At 40.3% G+C, this 13,450-nt stretch overlaps 1 protein-coding gene across 1 annotated transcript in view; it reads right to left on the minus strand.

Annotated features, from left to right (window-relative positions):
- Window positions 1-13,450, minus strand: part of ubr1 (ubiquitin protein ligase E3 component n-recognin 1) — a 160,374-nt gene that overhangs the window by 89,124 nt on the left and 57,800 nt on the right. The window contains exons 18-24 of the mRNA XM_076274769.1: window positions 8,934-8,999; window positions 8,725-8,826; window positions 8,555-8,618; window positions 6,196-6,320; window positions 5,349-5,401; window positions 540-642; window positions 401-449 (exon numbers count right to left, since the gene is read on the minus strand). Of these exons, the coding sequence (XP_076130884.1) occupies window positions 401-449; window positions 540-642; window positions 5,349-5,401; window positions 6,196-6,320; window positions 8,555-8,618; window positions 8,725-8,826; window positions 8,934-8,999 (562 nt within the window). The remainder of the gene's footprint in view (window positions 1-400; window positions 450-539; window positions 643-5,348; window positions 5,402-6,195; window positions 6,321-8,554; window positions 8,619-8,724; window positions 8,827-8,933; window positions 9,000-13,450) is intronic.

The following is a 13,450-nucleotide window of genomic DNA, read 5'->3' on the forward strand; positions in this document are numbered from 1 at the left end:
GAAAATGCAACTAACAAGTCAAATTGTGGGGAAGCCGTGGCCTAATGGTTAACGGAGGGTTGCCGGTTCAAACCCCGACCAGTAGGAAGCGGCTGAAGAGCCCTTGAGCAAGGCACCTAACCCCTCACTGCTGTTGTAGCTGGCAGCTCACTGTGTCGGGATTAGTGTGTGCTTCACTTCACTGTGTGTTCACTGTGTGCTGAATGTGTTTCACTAATTCACAGATTGGGATAAATGCAGAGTCCAAATTTCCCTCACGGGATCAAAAGAGTATATATACTTACTTATACTTAAATTACATTTCTTACTAAGAACATTTTCTGTACTTTTATTGTGCAGCCAGTAACTGTTGTACTTAAGAGACAAAATGGTTTAGCAACATCTGACTGCTACTGTTTACCTTTATCGTTTCCTTCCTGCACTCTTCTCTTCTTCTGTGTGTCTTCAGCCTAGAGCAAAGAATGACATAGACAGGGTTTTTGTGTTTGCATAGACATGACTGTATACCAGCTGTTTTTATTAATCTCAGAAATCATCACCTTGCTGAATTGAGACTTGGTGTAATGATAGAAGAAGGGGTTGAACTCTTGTAGACATTCCTTTTTCACCTCATACAGTCCATGCCCTGATACCCCTGGTTTCCTGAGTCAGGGGGGAAACTGTCATTCTAGGAAAATTGGACTTGACCCCTATAAGTAACTTCATTACTTTATCAGAGACAAGACAATACATGAAATGCAATTTATAATGTAATAAATGCAGTTATAAGTGAATAGATGTTTCTATTCTAAAGGCTACCAAATGGCTAGCCAAAAGGGCTGGAATATAATCCATGCACACAATCTACCATAACAACAACCTAGTAACTACCTCAATTACCCTAGCATAGGGATGTAACGATATGAAAATTTAACCTCCAGTTTAAATTTAACCTCCAGAGAAATTCAAAGTTACAGAACAAGAGGCTCTTTTAGAGAGCCACGGACCTAAATTCATTTACAATCATTTACAATCCGTTGAAAGACTGCAGTATGACATGGAGACACATGTATAAAAACTCATATCTAGCTTTGTTGGGTGACAAACTTAAACGGGAGGCGAGTGTGATTCACTGATATTAATATTAGCTGTGCTAGATAGACTTGAATTCATGTTACAAGGACACTGGGCCATGTCATGTAAGGAACATGGTGCTGCCAAAAAACGGAAACATAGCCTACATTGCAGAGCCACTTCAACTTTATTATTATATGGTGAATAAATGTTACACTACTGTGCACAGACCACTGATCTATAAAGATCAGTGGCACAGCCCCATGCTTCTCTGACGTGACGAAGCTAGCATGTTATTAGCAGCGGTTAGTTAACTATGCTAACGTTAGTTATCTACAAGTCTCCTCCAAGTGACAATCATTTTATATACAATGCTGGCAATGCTGAAAACAATTAACATCCTTATTTATCTTACTTACATTGAGTTGACTGTGTGGCTTAATCCACAGATGTGGTGGAGCACTGTTTCGTTATGGTTTGCTAAGGAGTAGTGCTAACCCTTTGCTTTAAAATAGTGGAGATCTGGGACGAGAGAATTTAATCTAATTTAACATAATTACAGAAAACGTAATCAAGATTGAAAGGCATTTTTCTGTATATCGGTGTTGTGTTAATCCCACATGTTATTTGACTGTCCTTTTCAACTCACTCAACTCAATATCACTATAAAATACCATAAAACCGCACAAATATCAAGGCTCCTACTACATTTCTATGGTAGCTATTTCTATGGAGCCGTAAGGTGAAGTTGACGGGCCATGTCTGCCTGCACGGATCTACAGGACTGCCATTGGCTCATCTGCGTTCGATGGGCGGGGTTTTGCGAACGGTCAATTACATTAAACTTGGCATGCATTCAGAGTAGTGATGGGACAACCGACTCTTATACGCAAGTCGGTTCAACCGGACGGTCGTTGGTTGGCCTACCGAGTTAATAGATTCGGTCACCGGTTCGCGCGACGGGGGGGGGGGGGGTGTTATATCGTGCGTTACTTCCCCCGCCATAGTCGCTCCAAGACATGTAGCCTCAAGCTGCAAATGTCATGCTCTCCATGTCTCTGAAATTAGCTGACATACACACTGACCTACACTAGACTCAAGCACTGCCCATGGTTACATTCGGTCTTGTTCAGTAGTCAGCTGTGCGCGGTCTCCTCGTGAGCCTACCAATAGCCTATTTACTTCTAACATTTAACTAACTACCAAGATAACATAGCCTATGTCATATAATATTTCCCCCCTTTGTAATTTAGCATATGATTTTCAATGAACAATTCCAAGATGCACGAAACATAAAGGCTTTTGGGATCAGTTGATAACTCAACTTACCAAGAACCTAGAAACCCGTTTGATTACTCATGCATTAGCACGGTTACGGTCTCTAACCTGTTGTAGGCCTACAGTCTCCTCGTGACAGCCTACCTACCAACAAACATCTCTTTTAACATAACTACCAAGATAACATGACGTATTTGTATTTTATATCCATCGGTAATGTAGCCTATGAACATCTATGTAGGCTACACAATCACCTAAGATGCACGAGAAATAAATAGGTTTCTGCGAACTCAAAGTTGCGATAACACACGTTTGATTAGACTCATACCCTCGGTTACGGTCTCCTTCAGTAGCCTGGCGCGCGGTCACTTCGTGAACCTATGAAGCCAGCAACATTCACCTCTCTAACATTTAACTTTCTAACTACAAAGATAACATGACGTGTATTTGTAGGCTATGTGATGAACTTCCCCATCGATATATGAATGGCCATGAACACAAGCATCTACGATGCACTAAAAACAAGGCTTGGAATAACTTGCCGCGAACCTAGACAACCGTTTTGATATAGACTCATTACCTCGGTTACGGTCTCGTTTAGTAAGTAGGCTATGCGCGGTCTCTTCGTGACGAAGCCAGCAACATTTAACTTTAACTAGGCTACCTAGATAACGTGTAGCCTATTTGAAGCTTATGTGATGTAGGCTACTTCCCCATCAATAATGTGTAAATTGCCATGAACACAATCATCTAGGATACTAGAATAAGGCTTGGTTAATAACTAACTTGTCGAGAACCTAGACCGTTTGATAACATTACTCACCCTCGGTTACGGTCTCGTTCAGCCTGGCACGGTCTTCGTGAGGCTACTATGAAGCCAGCAACATTCACTTCTCTAACATTTCACTTTATAACTTTAAGATAATATGACGTGTATGCTAATATGAGATGTAGGCCTACTTCCCCATCGATAATGTGTGAATTGCCATGAATAAATCCATCTAGGCTACGATGCACTAACAATGGTATGAATCAAACATGCCGAGAACCAAGACAAGATAAAGGGTATACAGCGGTTGCACGGTTACATTCGGTCTCATTCTGTCTCCTCGTGACAGCCTGCAGCCTACAGTCATTCACTTCTAAGCATTTATTTAACATGACTACTAAGATAACATTAGGCCTATGTGTATTTGTAGGTATGTGATATAATACTTTCCCATCGATAAGATTTCCATGAACATAAGCATCTAGTTTGCACTAGAAAGGCTTATGTGATCGGTTGATTACAACTTGCCGAGAACCTAGCGAACTGTTTGACTCGTGTGGCAGTCACGGTTACGAGGCCCGGAGAACCTAGCGAACTGTTTGACTCGTTTGGCAGCCACGGTTATGAGGCCCAGAGCCATGCAGGCTCATCATAGTTTGTTTGACTGACTATACTACCACTCCAGTAGAGGCGCTAATACGCGATACGATGAAAGAGTATAGCGACGAGAACACTCGAGCACAGCCAATCAAGCCAGTGTTGCTCTGTATGTAAAAACGAATGATGTTAGGAACACTGAGTCGGTTTTTGACGTTTGGCACTCGATTCTCCCGGCTCAGTGACACGAACCGGGTTATTTAACCGACACTTCGGTCAGTTCGTCAACACTAATTCAGAGGGTGTCATAATGATCCTACACTTCAAATTCCGTGCAGTTTTGAACCTGTCAGCCAAAGAAACCTGCAATTACAACGCATCGTTTTTGCCTTTTCATTTTTAACTAAGTGGCGCTATACCTCAAATGTGTGGACATGGGATGGGTTGACATGGCCCCTTGAGGCCAATATACAGTGGGCATTACTTCAAATTGGCTGGCTTCACGCGCGATCACGCGACTTTAATTTGTATTTCGAAAAAAAGTTGGTCATCCTAGACCTTATGGTTCTCAAGATATTCACAGGAAACTGTGTCTGGCCAACCCTCCTTTGGGGGGCCCAGCAACGGATCAAAATGAAAAACAATGGTTCCATGTCATCCTTGTGGGGCTACATGCCCACCAAGTTCCGTGCAGCCTGGTCTTTCAGTGTTGCGGGAATCGTTGACACAATTTTTTTTGTTTGTTTTAAAAAACATCCAGAAGAAGGAAAAAAAAAACTCTGGCTAAACCTATATTAACTCATTTTATTTAGGATTTGGTCCTTGATTTCTGAAGGCAGTGCATTGCCTTACTTCATGTTCCGGTAGCATCAAATCAGTGTGAGTTCAATATTTTGCAGCGCTGTGCGGATCTGGTTTAATTTTACATTACAAACATGCATCGCATTCAGCCAGATCTGCACAGCAATCATTCTAGTGATAGTTTTGGGATCTTCAAAATGTGTTTAAAGACTTGTCTGTTTACCTAAAATCTAATTAAGGTATAATTGCTTTGTCTCAGGGATTTAGCTCCGAGATGAATCTATAGAATGATAGAGCTAGATCAACAGAGAGAAGGAGATGGATCTACGGAGCGACTGGACTCGCACCTCTGCCATGTGCCGAGTCAGCCGTCTTCAACCAGCAACTAAGAAGAAGCCTGTTAGACTATGTAGAGTGACTGTTCAAGTCATTTTCCTTTGCTTTAACTATTTTATCACCTACAATAAATCACTTTATTTATGTTCCTGATTCACCTATCAAGCTTTATTTGAGTGCAACTTCAATATAGACATTGATACAAAAACACAAAGCAACATTTCCTTGGGCAACCAAAGAATCTAACAAACATAAGAAAATTTGGATTTAACCGGATTCAAACCTAGCCTGCAGTCATTTCCCACTCCAATCCCTCTCTGTCCCACTTGTTTCCTGTCACTTCTCACTTGGCTTTTCAGGAAGAAATTAAGCATTCTTTCAATGAGCTCAAATAAGGGTCCAAACTCATTTCCTCATGACTACATCTACTTCTGTTCAATAAATATGTGTGTTTGTTTGGTATGCATATATTTGGAATGTACAGTATGCACATTGCACATTATTAGAAACATACTTGAAAGTGGCGACTTTTGGGATGACCGTCTCCAAGCCAGTCTCATGGCTTTCCTAAATGAGATAAATTCACACAGATCAAATATAATAAAGAAATGTTTCGGAGCAAAAACAACCTAGGGTCTATTTCCAGAAGCTAATAGGTTCAAACAGTTGTTTGAGAGCATAATTACGTTAATTAGTGCAGTTTTGAGAAAGACAATGGTTTCCATTAACACCAAATTGTCTTACAATGCAAGTGCCCAGGGCATAGACACACGTCAAAAACAAACTCTATTTTTCACCATTGACAATGTTCAAAATAGAACGACACTTCTGTGGTAGTGTGGTGAGGTTCTCTAAAGACAAATCAAAGTATTACAAACTAAGTGTTTCAAAAGGTAATAAAAATGTTATTTTCCGAAAGAGTGTGTTTTTTTAGCCAACCTTCACTGCACTGCACCAATTTACGTAATTATGCTCTCAAACAACTGTTTGAACCTATTAGCTCCTGGAAATTGACCCTAGGTTGTTTTTGCTCCGGAAGATTCCTTTAATTTACATGCAATGAAACACGATGTCAATCAATTGACTAATTGTCACAACACCACTTTGTCTTCTCTTTACCTTTAATGTTAGAATTTGGTGGAAATGTCATCACATTGTTAGGTAGATGTTATGCTTCATAATCAGATAAAGATTAGATAATGTCTTCATAGAGAAAACAATGTATTCATAGAGACAAAACTGACTGACAGCTTATTGCTTTTCAGACAATAGGATTGTATGGTAGTGGTAGCATCCCATACAACGTATGTTATGTTCACAGCTGACATTGTAGAGTGACTTAACAGAAACAAGAAGCTCACATTTTCTGGAAGGCTCTTGACGAGACTGCTATGGGCCATAGGCTGGATACACAGCAGATGAATCACCTCCCTCATTGTAACATCCTCTCTTGTCACATTACTGATGCCTGGAACATACCGCTCCCCTGCACAACACCCATTCAGGGAAGAGTGTAAATTATAGTACTTGACACAGTAACACACACTGACCAAATGAGTCAACAATGTTGTGACCATTCAACTAAAGTAAGTTTTTTATGGTGATTGTGTGAGAGATTTTTGAGAAAGACTGAGCATCTGTTAATAGAGTGTCTGTTAATAGTCAGTCCCTATTGGATTTAACCCTGCAGACGGCCCATTTTAATTTCGGTTTGGAAGTAGCATATGCCTGTATGAGGGCTTTCAAGTAGGACATTCAGTTTAATAACTCTGCTATGCCCCAACCGATTTTATTAATGAAAACTTCCTCATAAACGTCACATCATAGGCTTTCTGACAATATGATTGATTAAGGGATTTGTGGTGCGAACTTCTTTTTCTACGTGAGAAAAATCAAGAGAAGTTCAGCTGGAAGAAAAACAGCAGGAAGCACTAAAGTATGCATGACTCATCTTCACGTCATCTGAAGGAGAAACTGCTGGATCAACTAAAGTAAAAACAAGTCTTTTTATGTAATTAATACTTGTTGTCCATGTTATTACATCAAAATCATTTTAAAAACATTTTTGCCGGTAATGACGCCTTGTGTCATTAGCCGTAACGTAATGTGTTCACTTCAGCTGATAAGAACATCTGAAGTATGACAGAATTCTTCTTTGTGGTGATTTTAATTTCCATGTTGATGACTCAACTAATGTTTATTAAGTTATGTGTGTGAGCCAACGAATAACCAAGGCCATACACTAGACTTTGTTTTTACCCTGGGCGTAGAAATATCCTCTGTCAATTGCCTGGATATGACTACTTCTGACCACAAATATATAGTTTTTTAGCTATGAACCACCTACTAATGACAATCTCACCCCGCTCACCTGCATCTTTAATGAGTTTAGTGCCTCAAAATTCTGTGCTTTATTTGATAGTGATGGTCCAACCTTATCTGAAAATCACTGTACTAATGATCTGTAGTACCATGTAGTTTTGTGTTGCAGCCACAGGGTTGCAGCAACAGCACGTAGACTAGCCTACAAGAAAGCTGTTGCGTATGAACTCATTCGGAATATTTTGAAAACGTAACAGCTAGATATTCTGTCTTCTCATTTTGTAGACGAAAATGAAGAGAGATTTTATCTTAGTTTTTATTTCATGCAAAACATTTTAGTCTCGTCTTATTTCGTCAATAATAATGCATCTTAAGATAGTCTTAGTCAGTGTTTCAGGACATTACTGCAGTCTCTTCATCGTCTCGTCTTAGTCATGAAAAAAAAGGTCGTTGACGAACATATTTCCTCTCGTCTCGTCTGACGAAATTAACACTATGCTGGATGCACACACAATGGTAAGCTCTGCTTTCAAGTTTATCCAGTGTAGACAGCTTGCCATAACTTATGGCAAAATGGCTTGCCATGGAACTGCCAGGTCATGGACAACGACATTTGCAAGTAACCTAATCTAACGTCGAGGGACTCTGCTTTGAAGTTTATTCACCGAAATCCACATTGTTATTCAATGTCGTTATACCGTTTGCGTTGGCGCTGGTGCCCTATTAGAACCGGGTTGCAGATTTGCAACGATGTGACTCTAAAACAGTCTTTGGTAGCATAAATGACATGTCGCTCTGTCTGCCATTCGTTGTCTAGCTTTGTGGCATTCTGAAACGTTTTTAAATTCGGGACCATTAGCCTATCGCTCGTTTCAATTAGGGACCTTGCAGTCGGAAGTCCAAAGTAGCCTGGCCTATTCGAAATGTCAGTTTACTGTACATCGTTTTTATGCAATTTTGAATAGCCACTGCATACCCGTGTTTATTGGCATGTTGTTCCAAAATCAGCGGAATCATTTTATGCAAGCAATCTGCATACAGGGAATCGTCAGACATGATAATCATCCAAACATTTTTTTTTTTTCTACACAGGTACCATGTTATGAAACAACTTGCCACTAAACTTTAAATCTCAGAAAGGCTTTTAGAAGTCATGTAAAGACTTTTTTATGGAACAGTAGATCTTATCTAACTGTTTAGTTTAGATGTATCTATTATTTTATGTGTCCTGTCCCATTTCTAATTTTAGCAATGATTTGGACTTGACGTAGATGGTGTGTTAAATTTTACTGTCTAAGGGTCATGTAGGAAATAAGTGTTCTCACTCATGTTATCCTTTGGATTATGTTGTCTGTCAATCCAAAATAAATCAAATAATACAAAAGATTGGTGGATTACCAGTGATGACAATGAGCAGATACAGCATCTCCTCTGTCAGTTTGTTCCATTGTCTCAGAATTTCCTACAAAAAGAAGAATAGATCAAACTCCCAATAACCATAATGTAACCATTCCGAAATATGAAAACAACTCTGATTACAATATGATTTCAGGATATGCGCAACTCACTTGGTCTTTGCTTGAGCAACTCCCATTAAAAACATCAAAGAGCTCAAATCGCAACAGAATTAACATGAGAAAGTGGTTAGGGTCCATTTTAGAGGCAGCAATCTGTATGTGAGCGGGTGGAAGAAGAGTACTAATGAAGTATACTAAACAAAAAGGTCTATACCAAAAACAAATATTGCACTCCACAGAAAACAGTAACGTTAACGTACCTGAAGAATGCTTATGTCTTTATCATACATCTCTTCTCTGCACTTCACATCTTGATAATAGTAAACCTGTCGCGCAATAACAAAGATAGGGAGAAACTGTGAACAGTGTTAAATCATTTTGATGCATCAGTTCTGCAATCATTTCAGACCTTTAACCATTTTCCACCATCAGCGTAACACGTAACACAGTCTCGGTTCTCGGTGGTGTTAGGCAGGACCATACAGGGATTAAAGTGAAAAAAAATTGTTTGACTGAACTTTTTTCAGGCCATAAGTCATACGTTGTTCTTATCTACCTATAGAGAAAACCTATTGTTTTTTAATGTACAAAAAGATGCAAACAGCAAAGTAAAGGGAGTATTTGCCTTATTCACACGGCGGCCATTGTTTAAACCAAAACGGGGCTACAGGGTACACTTAATATATAATTAATGCCACCTACAGGTGAATGCATAGAACATAACAATCCTATGGTTTGTGTACCCTGTAGCCTCGTTTTAGCCGCCAATGGCCGCCATGTTAATAAGGCAAATTGAAAGTGTTTATGATTGAGATTGAGTTTTCCTGATGAACAAAAATATATTTTAGTACCATCCCTGACCATTGCTGATTAGCCATTGCTGTTCTTTTCTACTGCAGCAATATTGTAGAAAGGCTTTAACACACTCTTATTTAATTACTTCAGGCCAAAAGTGTTAAAAGGGGAGATTTTTTTCTTGTTAATATGCAATTCAACACCAAGTAAAATCTATAAAATCAAGTTTGCAAGACTTCCCATTTCCTCATCAAAGTAACGAATCAGAACATTCTAGATATTGTTCATATTTTCATTTGTTGCCTCATCCGCATTTAATGAAAACATGGTAATTTTGAGTTTTACAGACAACTCAGTTTTTTAATGAGCAGCAATACTGTGTGTGCTCATGCAGGAGCAACAGATTGTATAAGGTTGACAAGAGGTTGCGATATGGTGAGGGACAGGTCGTGTTGCGCTATGAAAGAACATGCGTAGCCTACTTTCTAAACGTAAAAACGGTCAGCCATAGATAAACTCCTCTGTCGTGGTGGCTAGTTCCACCAGGTGGGGAAGATGTCCTGAAGTGCACGAACGTTAACCTTATAGTGGTCTTCTGATTGGTGGCGTGCTAAAACGTTTTCCTATTGCATCCATAAACAATTTTCTTGCAGCGAACCGCGCAAAAGCAAACCCCTGGCACTTTAATTTCTTTACACCATGGCTTGTTAGTTCTCCCCCGTTTCCAACAGCTGCCCATCTCCATACACCTGCCTTCCTTTAGCAACAATGCATCCATGACAGCTAGTGGCCTTGCCAAATAGACACACACAAATCATGACGCTAATATGCAAGGTTCTGGTAGGCCTACTGGTTATGGTTTTGTGCTATAAATTAATAATATTTTATAGCAAAGTTTTAAGTTGACTATTTTAATTGTATGGTTATTTTTTGTCAACATGCACTCACAACCTACTGTCGTTAAAAGTGAGGCCTAAGCAAAATAGGCTACAAGGCTGTCTGTGCGTCACAAACAGACTGACCCCCTTACTCAACAGTTCTCGATGATGACAGTGATATTATTATTTTTTTTTATGCTAACACGCTCAGTCAAAACCTTCCGTCGCAAATTGTGAAAAACATTGTTGTACATGTCATAACAGACGGGATAATAAATTGCATAGGCTACGGTTTATATTGCGTCGCTTTACACATAATGTTAGTTGCATTGATTAAAAACTGTAACAATAATAGTAGCCTACATCGGGTGGCATAGAAGGCTATCTGTTCAAGTCATAGGTGACACCCAAAATGAATGACCTCCTCTGACAAGAGTTCGCGATAGTAAGAAATTGTCTACATTGATGCACGGAAAGAACACAGCCTACGCTTCTTCTCCGAATTCGCACATAGAGCTCACAATATCATATCCAAAAAAGTTAAACGGATTGGCCAACCTCGTCAGCTGTATCTAATATGTCACTATAATCCAACTTTTAGACCGTTATAGTCCTCCATAGCCTACGTGTTCTTTGGAAAAGGTGATAGCCCCCCCCTCCTATTTTTTTTCTCATCGGATCTGCATCAATCTCAAATATGACATTTCTAAAATCAAATTGACGTAAATCCGTCCTATGACGGAGAACTTTAATCCTTGACCATATGATGGGCTAAAAGGGCTGCAGCAAAGGGCCTGAACCACTAAGGAGCCTCATGTTGCAGAGTCAAATGAAGCGCAAGAAAAAACTGTCGTTCACAAAGTACCTGCCAAAATGTCTAGCTATAGAAGACCCAAATAAGAAAAATGCATGCAAAAAACAAGAGAAAGCTTCAGAGCTACTGAAAAAATTAACAAATGTATCTAAAGAAGGCCAGCTTGCAGCTGCCACGACTAGCCTGCCCAAGGGTACCCAAGGGTACTGTACAATAAGGTATACGCAGTGTTGGGAAGGATACTTTCAAAACGTATTCCGTTATAGAATACATGCCCAAAAATGTCATTTGCAACGTATGCCGTTACATTACTCAATCTGAGTAACGTATTCTGAATACTTGGATTACTTCCACATTGAATTGCATTTTATACGTGTAGGAATGCGGCCATCAAATCCTGCTTATTAAACAGGCCTATTCTGGTGTGTTCTTATGTTCCAAATGGCTGAATGTGTTAGGCCCAGAGAGCACTGGGCGCAGAGATATGACAGGTGGGACGCAAATGACCAGGAAATATAAATACTATACTGTATAGCCTATCAGTGCTCTCAAAATTAACGTGATCGCGTAATGACAATCAAAAACCGCACGTTAAAATATGCTACCCGCAAGAATAGGCTATTTCACTTTCAGTGGCTGCACCATAATTGGGGGCCTAGCAGCGAAGCTGCGAAGGCACCGATTGAGTTACTAGCTTTTCTTATTAGTATTATATATCTGCCATTGGAGTCAATGGTAGCCCATAGAACGCCTTGGTAAAAAGTGCTGAAATTTGGCAGAAAGTTTCGGGACTCTCCACTGACCACTCACGCTCATTTGCAGATCTCTAAACCCAGCCGTCCAGCGCAACCAACGGGTCAAAATTTGGCCGAAAATTGAACCGCTGGGTCGAAAGTTGAAATTCAGCACTAATTCAGAAACTGGACTCGCATTCACACGTGACCATTGCACGGTGCATCCGATTATCACAAATCAGGCACTGTTGGAATCCCTGGACCTACCTGAGTTCAATGACCCCTATTGCGTCCCTTTCAGCCATATTGGACCTCCGCCATATTGGATTTAGTCCAAACTCACAGCAATTTTTATGCATATACTGTACATTGAACACTCTAGCGCCACCACCAGTTCAATGTTGGACATGCATTCATGCGCGTGATCCATGACTCTTTTGTCTGATTTTCACAATTGAGGTAGCGTCTGAATCTTTGGACCATCCCGAGTTCATTGACCCCTATCGCATCACTTTCCACCATATTGGACCTCCACCATATTGGATTTAGTCCAAACAAATTTCTTCCGATTTTCACGGAACAGGTATGATAAGGGATCAGATTCCAAAAATAATTCCATGGAAATGCATGGATTGCAGTTGCTGCTACTGGAAGCAACTGGAATCCATGCATTTCCACAGAATTATTTTTGGAATCTGATCCCTTATCATACCTGTTCATTCCTACTCGTCGCTCGACTTATCATGACTGAATTCAAGATGCCGGCGAACGGTAAACTTCCTGAAGGTACTGTCTGTATAAATCGTCTTGTAAATAAACTACCAGTGCTTTTTCAAAGTTCTCAATGTCTTGTTTTAAATGGCAGGGCCCTCGGAAGTCTACCAATGAAGTGTGGAGCTATTCTGAGCCTCGTAAATGGTGTAAAACAGTGATTTATTTGCATGGCTAGGCCGATGTCCGAGGCACCCCCATCGAAAACCTGTTGGTAGCATCGGCTAACTAGCGCCAGATTTCGGAGTGCAGGGGACAAGCCGAGATGAGCTATGAGACATACGTTCACACTCGGTATCATGTTTCAACACACTTTAGGTCAATATCACACCGAAATTCTCCTTTAAGTCCAAACTTGGTAAGGGGACTTGTTAACTGATTGTGATGACGCACTAGGAAATTGGCATCATTTGGCCTCTATAGGGGGCGCTGCAATACAGGAAGTGAGCTCATATCTCAACAATACTTTGATGTATAAAATCCAAACTTGGTATAAGGTACATGATTGTGAGGACGCAGTAGGAAATTGGCATCTATTGTAAAGCAGAAGAGCCTGATCAGCTGGAGACTTCGCTCACGCATGCACAACTGATAGACTGGAAGTCATTCCTCAGGGCCATTGAACTGTTCACTGTTCAACGCTTCACTTAAGGGTAGAGGAGAGATAGACTTCTATGCATAGTCTGTTAACATGCTATATTAGCACATTTGCACAACCCCCTCCCTCCCTCCTGGACTGTGTGCGTACTTGATGCTTAATACCTTATACTCAATACTTGACCAAT

Source organism: Alosa pseudoharengus, unplaced genomic scaffold (genome assembly GCF_046254945.1).
Source record: "Alosa pseudoharengus isolate Yale_2024_CS ecotype anadromous, Long Island Sound unplaced genomic scaffold, YU_APseudo_1.1 YU_APseudo_1.1_scf_8, whole genome shotgun sequence".
NCBI lineage: Eukaryota > Metazoa > Chordata > Actinopteri > Clupeiformes > Clupeidae > Alosa > Alosa pseudoharengus.